We start from the raw sequence: 16,685 nt of genomic DNA, 5'->3' as shown, positions 1-16,685 counted from the left end.
CTGGCCAGCCCTGTAAACCAAACAAAGAAAACATGTTAATTTCATTACGGTAATATCAATATTTAATATCTCAGACACAATTCTTTATTTGTATATGTAAACATGTCCTGTGGCCTATTTTTATTTAAACAAATTCTTGAAAAAAATCTTATATGTAAATACATATAAGAAATAACACAGTGATTCCATGCATCTGGCCCTTGATGTCATTGTTAAGGGGACCATGGTAAGCTACAGAGGATCAGCTCTACTATCTCTGTTGAAGAAATGGCACACTACTAAATAGCCAGACCTGTTTGTTAGAAGAGACCCATATATGAATTTTATGTGAAATATACCTTAAAATATTAGCAGCTAATCCAATTTAAAAAAAAAGAACTGCAAGGGATAAACTAATGCCTTTGTGCTGAGTGTGGATATAGGTTGTCTATGTAATCAGTAAATTCCTTCATGTACTTGAGACATAAAAAAGTTACCTCCTAAATTTTGCTTAGAAATTACTTTAGATTGTTACTAATCGAAAAATCTCCTCAGGTTAATTTTGATTCAGCAGAATTCTGAGTATAGAACTGCTTTTACTTTGTTTTTTCTAAAACCTAGCCCCTGGCCTAGTAATACAGGTTTTTCATTTTAAAATGCTTAAAGTTACAGCAGTTAGTGATTTTACAGGAAATATAATCTTAACATGGTCAGTACATTCTTCTTGAGAGCTTCAGATGATTTTCATTTCTTATATTATTGAGTCTTATTTGTTGAAGTAGTATTTATAACCCTGATGTTTTAGAGCACTGTCAGCAATAATAGTGTTTGACCATAATGATAACATGTTTGGAAACCTGTAATTCCTTGCTTGTTCAGAAGGTAACTTCAATTATATGTAATTCCCCACAGAATCTAAGTGCCTCACTACAGGTCATTGGGTTAATGAAAACAGTGTGTAAGTAGGGGGTCTGGACTAGACTTCATATCTATGTTTATACTCTATTGTGGAGCCTTTGGAGATGTATGCATTTTAATTAAGAGAAAAGATTTGTACTTGTCATTTTTCAACTCAAGTTATAAAATGATATGCCTTAGCATGGATTTCCTAATTGTTTCAGTGCAGGTAGTGAGGTGAAGGGGACTTCTTTTCTCGTAATTTTAACATGTTGGCTGAAGTTGTCTCTTGTGCCTCTTATCAGGAAAATATAATAAAATATATGTAAGTGTAAACCCATTAGTGGGACTGCTGCTTGTTAGAAGTAACTGATTACAATTTCTCATTTGATTTTGCTTTGTGCTAACTGTATTGAAAATTAGGACTAAGAATCCCATTGTTTTGTACTTAAGACGTCTTTTTTTATAATAATTTCTGGGTAGTGAGAATTTTACTATCTGTATTTTTACAACTTGGCACTTAGTACATTTTTCAATTGCAATTACTTTTAGATAATGGTAAAGATATAACCATAACATATGAGTTAATTGAGAAATAGAAAAAGAACTATGAATTTCTATAGTTAAATTCAAGGTGTTTAGAACAAAAATACTGGTTTCTGTTGACAATCATTAAAATTTTTCATTAAATAATTAAATCTACTGACTTCTCTGAAATTGATTCTACAACATAATTATTCTCAAATGTCAGGTTTTTTTTTTTCTTTTCTTTTCTAACTGCTTAAAGAGGGGAAAGTCTTTTACTGCCAGTATTTTGCTTTTTCAGTCACTTCATTCTTAAATTACAGAGTTGTACAAAGAAAAAATGAAATGGATGAGAGAAAATAGAGAATATTGCTAGGAATATGAATGGTGTATATTTGGCAATTGTCTGAAAATTTGCATTCAACAGTTTTTATTCAGGTGAACAAAAATAGTAACAGCTCTGGGAAGCCACTTGGATTTTCATAGTAAATAGCGCCGTTCCAAAATCCATGCAAAAATAAATAAATAAATAAATAAAGTTAATGGTGAAGATTGTTGGGATTAAATTTAGTATTTTTATTATGTTTTATAGCTCAACATGAACTCTGCTCCTACATTCATGCATTTTCCTCCAAAAGGCAGACCCAAGAGAGCTGATACTTTTGACCTTCAAAGAATCGGATTTGCAGCTGAACAACTAGCAAAGTGGATTGCTGACAGAACAGATGTTCATGTATGTTTTTATTCCTCACAGTTTTAATAATAGGCTGATTAGCTTGGTTTGTAACAAGGCCATGTTTTTGTTTGTTTTAACTTCTCTATGGAACATTCTACTTGCTTAGAGAAAACGGTGGTAGCTGAAAACTGGTAGCTGTGAGTTTATTTTGTTGTAATGAGGGAAATTTAATTTTACTTAGGTATTTTAGGCATGAATTGGGCACCAAGTAGTCTTTTGGACAAATAAAGGCAGAATACTGCTCACTTTAAATGAGCAAATAATCCACTGTTCTTAGGATTGTCCAACTATTCCAAAAGTATGTGTCATCTATTTTATACAGTTTGATTTAGTTTCATTCTTTTAAAATAATTTTTATGGAAAAATTGGAAGTAAATTATATGTCTGGTTATTAAATGCATAACCACAAGCTTTCAAGTATATAGACCCTCAAAGAACAAGTAATAAAGTATGTTAGAAAAATATGAGTATATTTGAGCTATGTCAACAGTTATTTTGTCAGAGAATTAAATCCAAAACATCTATGGGTAACACAGTCACCCACAATCTTCGAACTTTCTGCACTAAACAATTAAAATTAGGTATTGCCTAAAAGAAAATATATTTGCTGTGGAAGTAATATAGAAGTATTAATTTTTACCATAGATGTTAATAAATTTCTTAGTCAATGCAAATATCTCTCATAGTATGACAGGTTCCATTGATATTTTGGTATTTCCCCAACACATTTTTTTTTCTAAATGTTTTAGGAAAATTTCAGCTCTACAGTATATCATTTAATTGATACAAGGATAGTAAGAATAATATTGAATAGTAAAATAATGCATTTTAATCAGGAATTATTTGATTTCTCAAAAAAACTTTGATAATTTCATTTGTTCCTCAAAATATATGCACGCATACAATTTTATTCTGAACCATTTGATGGTGGAATAATATGTATTTCTAAGAAATACATAAAAATATCAATTTTACAGATTTATACTGAGAATACTTTGAGTTATCCATATTCCTCTTTTGTCACTTGATCTAAGCTCCTTTAATAATAAGTAACATTTTCCTATGTTTAGTATTAACACTCACTGTAAAGTTAGGTATTTGATTTCGTTCTCTTTTTTTGATTTTGTTTTTTTTTTTGTCCTTTGTAGTCATTGAAATTTTGAACAATATAATCTTCTACTTAATTAGAATGATCCTCATTTGATTTGATGTTTATGATTGGTTTCTGCTTACGTATTCTGAACCATAAGACTGCAGAGGTGTTTGAATCACATTTATAAACACATGATGTCCTCTTTTCTCTCATTGTTGATGCTACTTTTGAACATCTGATCAGGATTTTTTTTTTCATTTCCCCACTATAAAATACTTTTTTTTTTTAACTTAGTTTATATGGAGGAACATTACAAATACCCTATTCCTGCACAAAATTATCCCCTAATTTCAACATTCATTTGTTGGGTTGGCACTATACAAATATTATACGCCATGGGTTAACCAGAGCAGTCTGGTTTGAATATAGTGATGTTTTACTGTATTTACCTTCTTTCACATAGTGATAAAGAATAAAAGACATGTTAGCTCTAGGCATAAACACATTTCTGAATTATTTGTGTTGAAACTTGAATTTTTGAATATGACAAAGAAAAGATTCTTTTACTTTACAGATTCGCGTATTCAGACCACCCAACTACTCTGGCACAATTGCTTTGGCTCTGCTAGTGTCACTTGTTGGGGGTTTGCTTTACTTAAGAAGAAACAACTTGGAGTTCATCTATAACAAAACTGGTTGGGCCATGGTGTCTCTGGTATGTAATCAGATTTACCTATCCTTTGCATCTTTTCTGTGTTCCTGATACTTGGTAGGTTCTAGGATTTAAAGGTAAGGCAGAGAGCTTACCAGTAAGCAATTTATTGTGCAACTGTAAACTAGTCAAGAGATAAAGACAATGTAATGCATGTAAACAGAGTATTACGGAAATACACAGGGAGGACACCTAATCCAGAGTAAAGGAAGGCATGCTAGCTCCACATTTAAGAACAAGTAATCAGTATATGCAATGCCTAGATGTAGAGACTTTACTCCAGGGCAATGGGAAGCCATTAAAATTTTAGTCAGGAGAGAAATATGATCGAATGTAGGTTTTAGTTGATCATTCTGAGAGGTAAGTCTGACAGCAGGAAAACTGGTTAGGATATTATCAGAAAAATCTAAATTTTAGCCTGATTAGCTAGTAGGAAAAAATTATTGTTATATTACAATTGAAATAAATTGCTACTAGAAAATGAAAAGTTTTCCTGATGCAATGGCATTAATAGCTTTAAACTGACAGTTTTTGGTATATATTCTACAAATAGCATATGTAAAAGGATCTGTGCGATTGAATTCTCCCTGTAATTTGCCTAAAGGAACAACTGAAAACTCAATGTATGTGATTAAGATAAAATATGAGTAACACAAAAAAAAGCAGAGGAATAAATTTTGTATAAACCCCAATACAAATTTTAAAAAATGATAGCACCCAAATATAATCACACCAGTATTCTTACATGTATTAAACAGATTTAACACCAAGGCTGAAGGGCAAAATCAGGTATAAAAAAGCATAATATGCTAGCAAAAAGACACTTCAGAGAAATCAAAGATGAAAAAAATGTGTACATTTCTTAAACATTCTGTCAGTATTTTAATTTTAAACTTTAAAATTTTGAAACTTAACTATAATGCCTGTAGTAACAGATACTGAGGATTGGATTTCAGATAGACCATAAATTAATGCATATGTGTGTGTGTGTGTGTATGTATATACACATACCTACACCTATATATATGATCAGCTTGATTTTGAATAGTTTCAGCAATTGAATACATCACATAAAAATCTTCCATAAAAATCTTTCCCTATGTGAAAGCTAAAATTGTTTTCTGAAAGTACACAGAAAATATGAACTGGTGGGAGAAAAGGTAAATTGGACTTTATTTAGAGAATGAAAGTGTTTGAAGAATATGTATAGAGTTATTACTACGCTATTATAAACACTTCCCTTCAAACGACATAATCTGGAGTAAGTTTCAGGTATTTGATTTATTTTTCCTAACTTAAATTCACTGTAGCTTAATATACAGCAGACATAGAGAAGGGAGCTTTCTCTGACAGCTGGAGCTACTGTGTCCCTGGGGAAAAGAACCACACCCTATTGGATTTTTTTGTTGTAGATTTTATCCTTTGTCCACCACTAGGCTATTGTTTAAAAAAAAAAAAAAAAAGTCTGCTTTAAGATTTATTTATTTGTGCATACAGAACTGGGGTACAGGCCAGAGGCTCAGGGATGGTGAGAGGCTTCACCAGAGATAGAGTCGGGAACAGAACAGGCAGATCAATGAAGTACACTGCTGAGGGGAGCAGCGGGTGGGTCAGGAGAGGTCTGCCACACCATGTGGTCACCTCCAGGGCAGGCGGGAATCGAACTCATGCGGAAGCGGCTTTAGATTCTCAGTGCTGTGCTTTAACCCGCTGCGCCACCAGGGAGGGCCAAAGCAGACATTTTTAAGCTAGGGGAGGAAAGTAGGATCTCTGAAGAATCAAAGTCCTGAGGAGATGGTCAAGAATAATATATCATCCTGGGTAGTGAGCTGTTTTTAAATCCCCAAGCTCACCCGTTACCTGCTCATATGTGGGCTTTATTCTAATTAGCTTTTTAAAGCTATTGGTAACTGAGCTAAAGGGCAGAATCCAGCCTATTTCCCAGATGGATCACAATACAGCCTTTGAAAATTTATTTGATATTCGAATCACACGTCTAAAATCAATTAATAATCATAGCCTGTATCTAAAATAAACATGTGAACGTTCTCCATAGGCTGTCAATAAGACCTAGAGTTACATAATGTAATGTTAAAAATAGAATGCAAGCCCTCCCTGGTGGCGCAGCGGGTTAAAGCACAGCACTGAGAAGCTAAAGCCACTGCAGCATGAGTTTGATTCCCGCCTGCCCAGGAAGTGACCACATGGCGCGACAGACCTCTCCTGACCCGCCCGCTGCTCCCCTCAGCAGTGTACTTCGTCGATCTGCCTGTTCTGCTCCCCGCTCTGTCTCTGGTGAAGCCTCTCACTGCCCCTGAGCCTCTGACCTGTACCCCAGTTCTGTATGTATAAATAAATAAATCTTAACTTGCATTCTATTTTTTTTAAGTGATTGTGGATAGTAAAGAACCAGAAAAACTTACAATCACATGCAAAAGTGATAATGGATGTAGCACATACCTTGTATTAGAAAATATAAATAAGAGGATCATTTCCCTACATATAAAGAAACTTAACAAGATGAATGTTGGAAATATAAAAGAAGTCACTCTAATGGAGTTAATAAAATAGTACATACTAGGCCAAATATGAGCATTTTGAGAAGAGATGGTCAGAACATAGCATATGTCAGGTTGTAGGAATGGCTCAACCTTAGGGGAAGTCTAAATTAATTGGAAATTATCACATTAAGGGCTTAAATGAGAAATGCAAGTATATTTAAGGAAACTAAGAGTTTCAAAATCTCCAGCAAATATCTTAATGTTTTCCTGAATTCCGAAAGACAGATATGCATTTAAAAATATTTTATACATTTAATAGATTTAAGTAATACCAAATTGAACTGTAAGTTTCTTGTGATTTTTGCAGAAGCAAATTACTGACTCTTGTGTCCAGGTTGGATGTGATAGATTAAGAGCCCAAGCATATCGCCCTCTGCAATATAGGCCAGAGTTTAGGTTAAGGAAAATGTCTTGAAGATTCAGGTAAAAAGACAGGGAATAGTTAATTATCCTGTATTTAATACATTGGATATGATGTTTCATTCAAAGTGTGGTTAGAAAGTTAAAATTAATTTAGAATTAATATATCTATCATGCCAACAACAACAAAATGCTTGCTTGCAATAAAATGACATTAACATTATAGTCTTTCCTTTTAGAAGCTTCTCAGAATTATTACTATAAGCTAGTAATGCTCATTACCAGTTACTGACTTCCTTCTTTGGGGTATTTTATATACTTATGCCTAGTACTAACTTTGCAAAAGAATTTGCATTATTCCCATTTTACAAATGAGAAAACTCAGATCCTATGAACTATTTACAGAAGAGCACAGAAGTAGGAAATAAGCTGGAATTTGATCCTGCATGTGTTTGACTTACTGTTTTGCACAATGGTGGACTTTCCTAAATCTGGGAATGTATCTTTTGTATTGGATCTTTAATCCAGAGGATACAGTTACCTGTTATAGCTGCATATAAATGCCTAAGATTGTTTATAGGGTACATAAATGTTAAATACATCAATGGATCAGTTTTCTTGTACCCTCTCATGCACACTTTTTCTACTTTGAATCATTGAAAGCTAACTAATTTAGCTTAGCAGAAGATATTCTAGCATTTATAGAAAAGGAAGTCTTAGCAGATATGCCTGCTCCCCAAAGGAAACCTTTTAGTAGTCATTTACAGATCTGGAGAGAACAGATACGGTTTCAAACAATGTTTTAAAACTACTATGGTGACAAAATATTAATATAGTAATACACAAACTTCTAGTATTATAATAGCTGATAGTATTTTCTGCTTGGTAGCTATTACTACCAAACTTGATTCTTTGTTTAAAAAATACTATTTATATGAAGAACTATTCATTCATTTCCTACCTCCTATTCTTGAGATAGCCTAATAGGCGATTATCAAGAATTTATATTTTAATTAGTATCCACTTTTCCTTTGAAACTGAGAATGTAATGAAAAACACTTGGTCATCTAATTTATGAAAACTGTTAAAAGGCCTTGATGGCAGAGTAAAACGAAAGACTCCCCCACCCCAAATAAAAATGTAATGAATTACACAAGAGCAGGCCCACATCCGTAATGCAAGAAAGACTTTAGAAAAGATTCTATCCATATGTTTACTTCTTAGTAAAGAACAAGTATAAGTACACCACGTGCCTTTTTATCATTAACTTAGGCAAAAGAACTTCTCACAGGAGTTATGCATCCTTATTTCTCTGTTAACTACAACTATGGCTATTTTTTTTTTTTCATCATATTCATGTATTTGACTTTCAGGATAAGAATGAAGTATATCCCAAGGAAAGTAAGTTATTCACACCACGTTAGGATGTAAAGATAGAGACAAAGCTTACAATTTCCTGACATAGAGGAAGTAAGATATGCAAATATGTAGACACTAAAATTTCCTTTTAACTCAGTAAATATATTTAAACATATATATGGTATCAGTTTTTCATGGGGCTGACTGCTATGCATTGGTTCTGGCTGCATGCCATTTTCCTTTCCAACTAAATATGGAGCATAATGACTGGTAATAATACACATTGCCTGCAGTATCATGAATTTAAAGTGGAATGGCTTAGTCAAGTATTGAACTATAGTGGTTGGTAGCTTCAATTATTATGAGAGTATAGGGAATACATAATTTATAATATATTTTCAGAAAGAAATGCTAACATCTGAAAAAAGATTTTTGTAATCTTGTGAATGAGAAAATATAATTTGGAACCCACTGAGCTTTTCTTTGAAATTAACTATAGCCAAGATGAGTTTGGGGTATATTGGGCCTTACTGAAGCCATAATCTAGCTATGATGTAGTTATTCCTAATAAAATTGACACTATCAAAGACATTGAACAACTTTAAGCAGTAAGTCAAACTAACATGATGAGAGTAGTCAGTATAGACTTAATTTCTATTAAAATACTTGAGTCTACTTGTTAAGCTTCACTTAGTTAAAGAAGTGACTCAATCTGTCAGGCATTTCAGAATTTACTCATAGGCAAACTCAGTAAGCAGAAAAATTTACTTTCTGAAACAAGAAGTAACTTTGACTCTAAGATGTGACAGGTCCAAAAGACACCATTAAGAAAATGAAAAACTAAACACAAGTTTAGATTATTTGCTATGCACATGTTTAAGAAAGGATTTATGTCCAGAAATACAAGGAACTTTTTATAGAACAAAACAAAAGACAAGTCGCTGGATCTTAAAAGGGGGGGTGGTGAGATTTGCTTTACAAAAATACCCAAATCCTATTAAACAGAAAGAAATTTGGTCAACTTCTTCAATCACTGTTAATTGCAAATATGATCTACCACATTTCAACCAGATAAGCTAACTGTACTCACAACTATGTACGAGGGCACACAACAGCAGTTGATGGTGAGAATGTTCATGAGAATCAACTAGCAAATACACTGCTAATTAGTGTATATTTGACCCAGTTTTATGAGAAATGTGTTTGATTATATCCCCTAAAGCCATATATACATACTCTTTGCTTGTAATGATTAGCAAGATGCATGTCTTCCCTTTAATTTGGTCTTAAAGTTTAGTTTTCCAAATGTAACAGATACACAGTCTGAATTATTTCTCCCTGAATCATTACATTCCATTTTCAGTGTATAGTCTTTGCTATGACTTCAGGCCAGATGTGGAATCATATCCGTGGACCACCATATGCTCATAAAAACCCGCACAATGGACAAGTGGTAAGTGCAAATGACATTTTCAAATTAAATTTTGCTTGTACAGAAGTTTATGACCTTTAGAAAGGTGATTTCTGTAAATATAAGCTAGTTTATAGTAGGCAAAAATAGCCCTACAAAACTAAGGAAAATGTATTGATTTTAAAAGGATTATAAGTGTTCTAATGTTGATTAAAAAGTTGCCACACTTACTATATCAAATATGTGTTACCTATTTTTTTCACCTTTGTATATTGTTAGCACAATATGTAATGCCACAAAAGGAAATAAGAAGTTTGTAGTCAGTATCCTATTTGATTTGTAAATTTGATTTACTTAAAATTAATTGAAACATCATTAAGAACCGTGGTAGTCATTGTACAGATTGCTCAGAACAATTTGCCACAAAATTACAAGTAATTAACATGCAGTTGTCACCTTTTTCTTTTTGGTAGAGGGGAAATACTATGATAGATCAACTATTCAAAATGCAGGTTTTAAGACTTAATTTTAGATTGATGAAGACTAATAACTTTGAAAAACACTTTCCCCTTTTTCTTGTAGAAAATACAGAATTTAAGACAATAAAATATCAGTATCCTTCATAAACCCATCACTAAATTTAATCAATTTTAAATTAGTTCATTTGTTCTTCTGCTCAGTTTTTACCTGCTTTTAGATTTCTTCAAATAATTACTTGATACCACTTCATTTCATACATATTCTGCACTGTTCCTAAACAATAAGGTATTCTTTAAAATCGTAATCACATTTATATCTGTCATAACTTCCAAATTTATAGTTCTAAATTATATGGAAATATAAACTTGATATATATAATATATAATGAAAGCTTAGGGATTTCTTTGTTGCTTATAGTTCTTTAGATATCTTTAATTTTAACCATTATTTCTTTTTCCTATATTGTGACATTCTTTATAGAACTGATCTATAGGGACAGAATTCACTTTATTCATTACATGTTCCCTGATTGCTTAATCAGGTTTTAGGGATTAGTTGCAAATCATTGATATTATTTTAGTCTCATTTCTGTGGACTTCTTCAGATTTCTCTTGCAGATTATGAGAGCATGGAGTCAAAGTTAGATTCAAGTTAGTCAGCTGCCACAATAATTTAATTCTATAATTCTGACAAGGTTTATGTCATATACTTTGAAATCTCACCATTTTAAAAAAGAGTAATTTAGGAACTTATTATAAAATTAGTTGGAAGTAATTATTAAATTATCCCTTTATCTTAAGTCTTTACACAATTATAATCTCAGTGAGGCCTTTCCCGACCATTCTATATTAAGTGTAACCATTCCCAGCGCCCCAAAGTTACTAACTCCCTTTTCTGTTCCCACCCTACCCCCTTTTTCTTAATTACCTTTAATATGGAGTGATTTTTATGTTATCTTTGTCTGTTGTTTCTCATGACCCCAGTAGGCTACAAATGCCTGACGACATGTTTATTTTTTGTATCTGTTACTGATGGAATCCTATTACAACAGGAAGTACCTGACACAGATAGTCATTTGTGTTAATGACACAAGTATAATTTAGGAAGTCTCACTTTTTCCTGTTTCTTAATGTTTCTGTAAAATAATATTTCCTAGGCAAGATACATTGAACATTACTTATTAAAATACATAGAAATTATTCAACATTCTTACGGAATACTTAGCATTTATAGGAGAAGAAAAAAATGTACCCTTTTTTGCTGGGGTTCCAGATAGGAATTCTGAAGTGTTAAAAATATGGATTAGAAACAAGAAAAGGTTATTAACATGTATATATAATTATACATGAGAGATACCCATTGAGAAATGAGTAACTCTCAAAGCTAGGCCTCAGATTAAATACTGTCTTCAGCTACAGTCACTTACGTGGTTAACAAGACATTTAGCAAAAGTAAGGTTTATTGTGTAGATTTAAGTCAGTAGGTGCCTTCTAAATTTTTTCCAGGTGTTAATTTTTGTCCCTTTTGGTAGAGAGGAGGAAGGATGACTTTCCAAGTTTTAGGCTTCAACTTTTGGTACTCACTTCATTTTTAGGCCATTTGATTAGTCGTCCAAGATTACAATGGTAACACTAATACGCTGACGGACCAAGTAGTTTGGACTCTCATGTCTGTGCATTAGAGCTTCACTTTTCAGAGGCAGTCAGGGTTAGCCAGTTTGTGGAGGGCCTTGCCCCATCCATGTGCCATATTCTGCTACTTTTACTCTGGGAATGTCCTTGTTTCTGTCAAATTACATTCAATCTCAAGTTGCCATTGCTCTTTTTAATTACATAAAAGATACACTTCTTTTTAATTACATTGGAAGTTCTATTTTCCTTTATGTATTTTAAACAAGCAGTTCATCTGTTTTTATAATCCACACATTTTGTCTTATTTCTTAATGTTTCAGATACTCCATGCTAGACAAATCTTTGGACAAAAATTTCTCTTAAGCTACTTTCAAATTTACAGTTGGCATATAGCTATTCCTCCATAAATACTTTATTGAAGGATTAGGACTCATAACAGTTTTTTTTTTTACACTGGATTTTGATTCTTTTCTCCTCAATCATCAGAGTTGTAGATCAATAGTTAACTTCATTCAGCCTAAATCAGTAAGTAAACTTAATGTGATAAGGTTCATATTTGATGAGTTTTAATTGATTTAGAAAAGTTCATAATTCCTGTATACTTTTACGACTAGGCAGAGATTGCCATTGACCCTAGGAAACCCTCTGATGATCCAGAGAATCACATTAATAAAACTTTTCCTTTGTATATACATGCATGTAACTTCAAATACTTTTCATAGCTTTTTAACAACTTAAGCAAAATTGATGACATTTTTTTTCTTTGTATATTATGGATATATAAAATTTTCTTATTGAAACTCTTATAGAAACAACTGTGTGAGGATATTCTTGGACAAGAGATGTATACAATTAGTGGTTAATTACTAAGCATTCTTATCTATATATGATGCTGCGTGAAAAGGCAGAAGAACTTTGTATATAACTTGTTTTACATTTTAGCCAAATTTCTCCTCCTGCTTTTCTGTATATATTGTCTGTATACTAAAAGAGGATTTTGGTTCAAGTCATTTTAATGCATTGGTTTGCATAATAGCATATATTCATGGTACCGTAACAATAGATTAACTTTGCTTTATAATATGAAATCGTTATTGGTTGAACAGTTTTGCTTCAAACAAAAGCTTTAGCATAATAGTGTTTTCCTTTATAATAGGTACATCTAAAATTCACTATATAACCTGATAATTAACATCAGTTTGATAATTTTTGTATTGGGATAACATTGGTTTACAACATTTTATCTGATTCAGATATATTGGATCTTTGTATTTTAGCCTGTATGCCTTTCTAAAGAGATACTACCAAGTAGGATTTTTATGAGTTAGTTTAATGAGGCTATTTACCTTCTTTAAAATGACACAGGCAGTTCTTCATTAATGTTGTAAGGGGATTTTGTAAATTTATCTTTAATTCTTGATAGTGTTAAATAGAATATGGTATGATTACAATATTTTAATACTCATAATAGAATATTTACATTTGTAGACCTATTCATAGGTAAGCCATATTCAACCAACTGATTTCTAATTTTTTTTCAACCTTCTAAATTGATTATATAAATGCTTCATTTCAGCTAATTGAGTTATACTAGATGATTTGAGAAAGTTGTATTAGAATTAACGTATAAAGTAGTATTTCAGAGCTTGTTAAAGTGAAGTAATTTTTGCAAATACTTTATTTTAGTGCTGCATTATCAAGGGTTCTATGGCTCCAGGAAGTATAACCCTCCCCACCCCATCTTTCAAGTTATGGTATATAAATAGAATCCTGAAAAATTTAAAGTTTTATCATTTGCCAGTTTTCTGAATTTTTAAGTTTTTAATGGGACTTAGTGTTAAAGTCTTTTAAATATAAAGCCATATAATTACAAAAACTTTTCTCAGACTGACATTTTTAGTGGAGGCATTGATTTTAGATTAGCAATATTTTAAAATTTAAATTATGCTTAAATTAATACTTTTAAAGAAATAGTGCTGTAGCAAATAGCTGTGTATATGGGAAAATTAATCTTGACATTTATCAAATACCATATGTATAGATCTCATCAGGATTATGGACGTAAATATGAGTTGAAAAAAGTGGTACCTTGAAGTATATTACAATTAGAAACTCATCAGAAGACACCATAAAGAGTATGAGGAGACAAGTCACAGAATTTAAAAATTTGTAATATATATGCCTTACAAACACTAAGGTTCTAATTGTATAAATAATTACTACAGAATAACAGGTAGGCAATCCAGTGGGAAAATACCTTACTGGTTAACAAAATAAAAGTTAAAACACAGTATGGTATATGACACAAAGGTTAAAATCATTAACATTGATGACATGCAGTTTCACTAATGAGATTTTAAATTGGGTCAGTCTGTTTAGAAATGACTAGTATGCCCATGATCCTGAAATTTCATTCCATTGGTTTGTACCCAAGAGAAGCATATATATCCCACTACAATTTCTGCAACAATAACTACTACTAATTAAATAAGTATGAAAGCTAATGAAACCTCCATAACCTTGGTAAATATAATACTTTCAGGTATTATGGATAAGCCCTAAGTTAAAACCTTGAGAAACCTTAATAGGTGTATGGCCAGGTATAATCCTGAATGTCTTTATTATCTTATCCTAATTTTTCAGGTATTTTTCCTCAAATTTTTCACTGTTAATTTACTTTATTGATCATAAAATATTTATGGTAATTTCAAAATCATAACAAATAGGCACCAGTGAATGCTATTACCTTGTGTTTCTCATCAAGGAGAAAGATTACAGACAACTTGCTGTTCTATATAAACAGGTTTTAGGTGATACTATAAAGCCATGAGAATATAAAATGCATAACTATTAAAAGCCAGGCTAGAGCCTTCTGGATGCCGGGTGCCTCAAGGGGTTAAGTCTAGGGCTATGGCAGTCACTGCAGCCCAAGTTCTATCCTGGCCAGTGAGTGGACTCACATGGGCTACCAGGCCTTTCCTGTCTTGCCCCCTGCGCCCTTCAGCAGTATATTTCAATTACTGTGCTTGTTCGGCTTCCCACTCTCTCTCTGGGAATCCTTTAACCCTTATATCCAAGCAATCTTATTCATAAAACAAACACACAAAGCCAGGCTAGACCACCAAAATATAAACAGAGAGCGTAAAAGGCATTGACAATTGCATGCCCTTTCCCTATACCAAGTAAGTCACATACATGTGCTCTGCATACAGATTAACAAGATGATGATGAAAAAAGTTGTTATTCAAACAGAAGTACAGAGAGATTTTCAAGGATTGAGATAGTAATATGGGTTTGATAAACTTGTCTTCCTTTTTGTTAAAATAGGACAGATTCCTCAAAATTATAAATGGATCTATAAATTAAATACAGATACCAGAATATAGAATTTCCATTAACCTCTGTTGCAAACCCACCAAGGGGTACGTTTGTTTGCCTCCCAATGTGAGAGACTCAGAAACAAAAGAAACTGAAGCAGGAGCCTGGGGTCTCAATTCCGAAGTCTGTTTATTAGGACTGCCCATGGGTATATATAGAGTCGGTTGGTGCAGGGCAAAACAGGAAATGTGCCCAATGCAGGGGGTGGGGTGCATGTTTGTACTGGACCTAGGGGCTTTTTGTAATTTCTGCTTGCTACAAAGTAGTGGGCTGCAGCTATTTGCAGGACAGAGTGCACTGTGCTCTGCTGGCTTGTTTGCTGGCCTTACTGGGGAGTGTGCTCACCCATGCACAACATTAACCAGGATGGACAGGTGCACTTGAGATCCTGCAGAGTTAGCCACAAACCTCCAGTTACATTGAAATGGACACTGGAATATTTTCTTTGTGCTGATATTATTCCTTGAAATACTGTTTTACTTGCATGCCAGCTCTTTTACCAGAGTGTCCTACTTCATGCTATCACTGCGAGATTGAGCTACTGGTAGCAGACACTAATAACGATTCCACTGTTGTCCTAGAACATGAAAAGCCATGACTCTTTCTGCATTATACCATTCGGGAACATTTAAGAAGTCCGTGCTTCACACACATTCCTATTTTTTCCATACTATATAATTTTGGAAATCTGTAACATTAAATGAATAAGAAGTTCAACTTTTCCTCATTTGTAAAGTTAGAGTACTTGGAAGTGATTTCTATTCCAGTACATACAACTGATATGTAAATAACTTTGATATAAAGGTTTCATTAATATATTTCAGTTAGCATGATTTAATCTTGGACAGTTTGCATGTTTTAAAGAAGATATTTACATAGGAAAATTAAAGAACCTTTGGCCCACAGTCAAGTACACCTTTTTGTGAGTATACAGGCAAAGCCATACCCAGATAAAGCCAATAGTATTAGGGTTTTCCCAAATTTTCAGCCTTTTTTAAAAAACTTGTATCTTTTAAGAAAAAGTTAGTCTCTAGGTTCTGCTATAAAATACTGCTTTTTTGGACTTGTACCTATGTGAAGGGCATTAACCCTGGGCTATCTCCTGGAATGAGCCTAGAACATGCACAGGTTTCCCAGTCCAAGAGGGGAGCTGAGGTTTCATCGGTCACTTAGGAAGGCATTACTTCCTCCCATGGTGGACTTCAGCTATCAGAGAAAGCCAACCAGACGACGAAATGCAGGTGCAATTGGAGGAAGTAAAATGTAGTACTGAAGTTTTGTATTTTACTTACTTATACATACAAACTGGGTGTAGGCCAGAGGTGCAGGGGTGGGGGGGGAGAGGATTCACCAGAGACAGAAGGGCACAGAGCAGGTGTGTCTACTGTAATATACTACACAGGAGAGCAGTGGGAGAGACAGGTCTGCTGTGACGCTTGGGTTAGCTCCCTGGCCGGGGCTCAAACTCATGCCACAGTGGCTGTTGCTTCATAACACTGAGAATTAATGCACCAGCAGCACAGTGCATTGAAGTTATAATGAGAGGGATACTTATTGATTCTT

General features: G+C 33.2%; 1 protein-coding gene across 3 annotated transcripts in view; it reads left to right on the top strand.

The window, feature by feature from the left end:
* The window catches only part of TUSC3 (tumor suppressor candidate 3), a 122,715-nt gene that overhangs the window by 57,623 nt on the left and 48,407 nt on the right, over positions 1 to 16,685 (top strand). For all 3 annotated transcript variants that reach the window (XM_004682192.2, XM_004682193.2, XM_012724970.1), the window contains exons 4-6: positions 1,994 to 2,134; positions 3,805 to 3,945; positions 9,586 to 9,675. In XM_004682192.2, coding sequence (XP_004682249.1) covers positions 1,994 to 2,134; positions 3,805 to 3,945; positions 9,586 to 9,675 — 372 coding nt within the window. The remainder of the gene's footprint in view (positions 1 to 1,993; positions 2,135 to 3,804; positions 3,946 to 9,585; positions 9,676 to 16,685) is intronic.

The sequence above is a fragment of the Condylura cristata genome, unplaced genomic scaffold, assembly GCF_000260355.1.
Source record: "Condylura cristata isolate star-nosed mole 26May11 unplaced genomic scaffold, ConCri1.0 scaffold00014, whole genome shotgun sequence".
Lineage (NCBI taxonomy): Eukaryota > Metazoa > Chordata > Mammalia > Eulipotyphla > Talpidae > Condylura > Condylura cristata.
The sequence above is the reverse complement of the archived record's forward strand: the minus strand, read 5'-3'. Positions and strand labels throughout refer to the sequence as shown.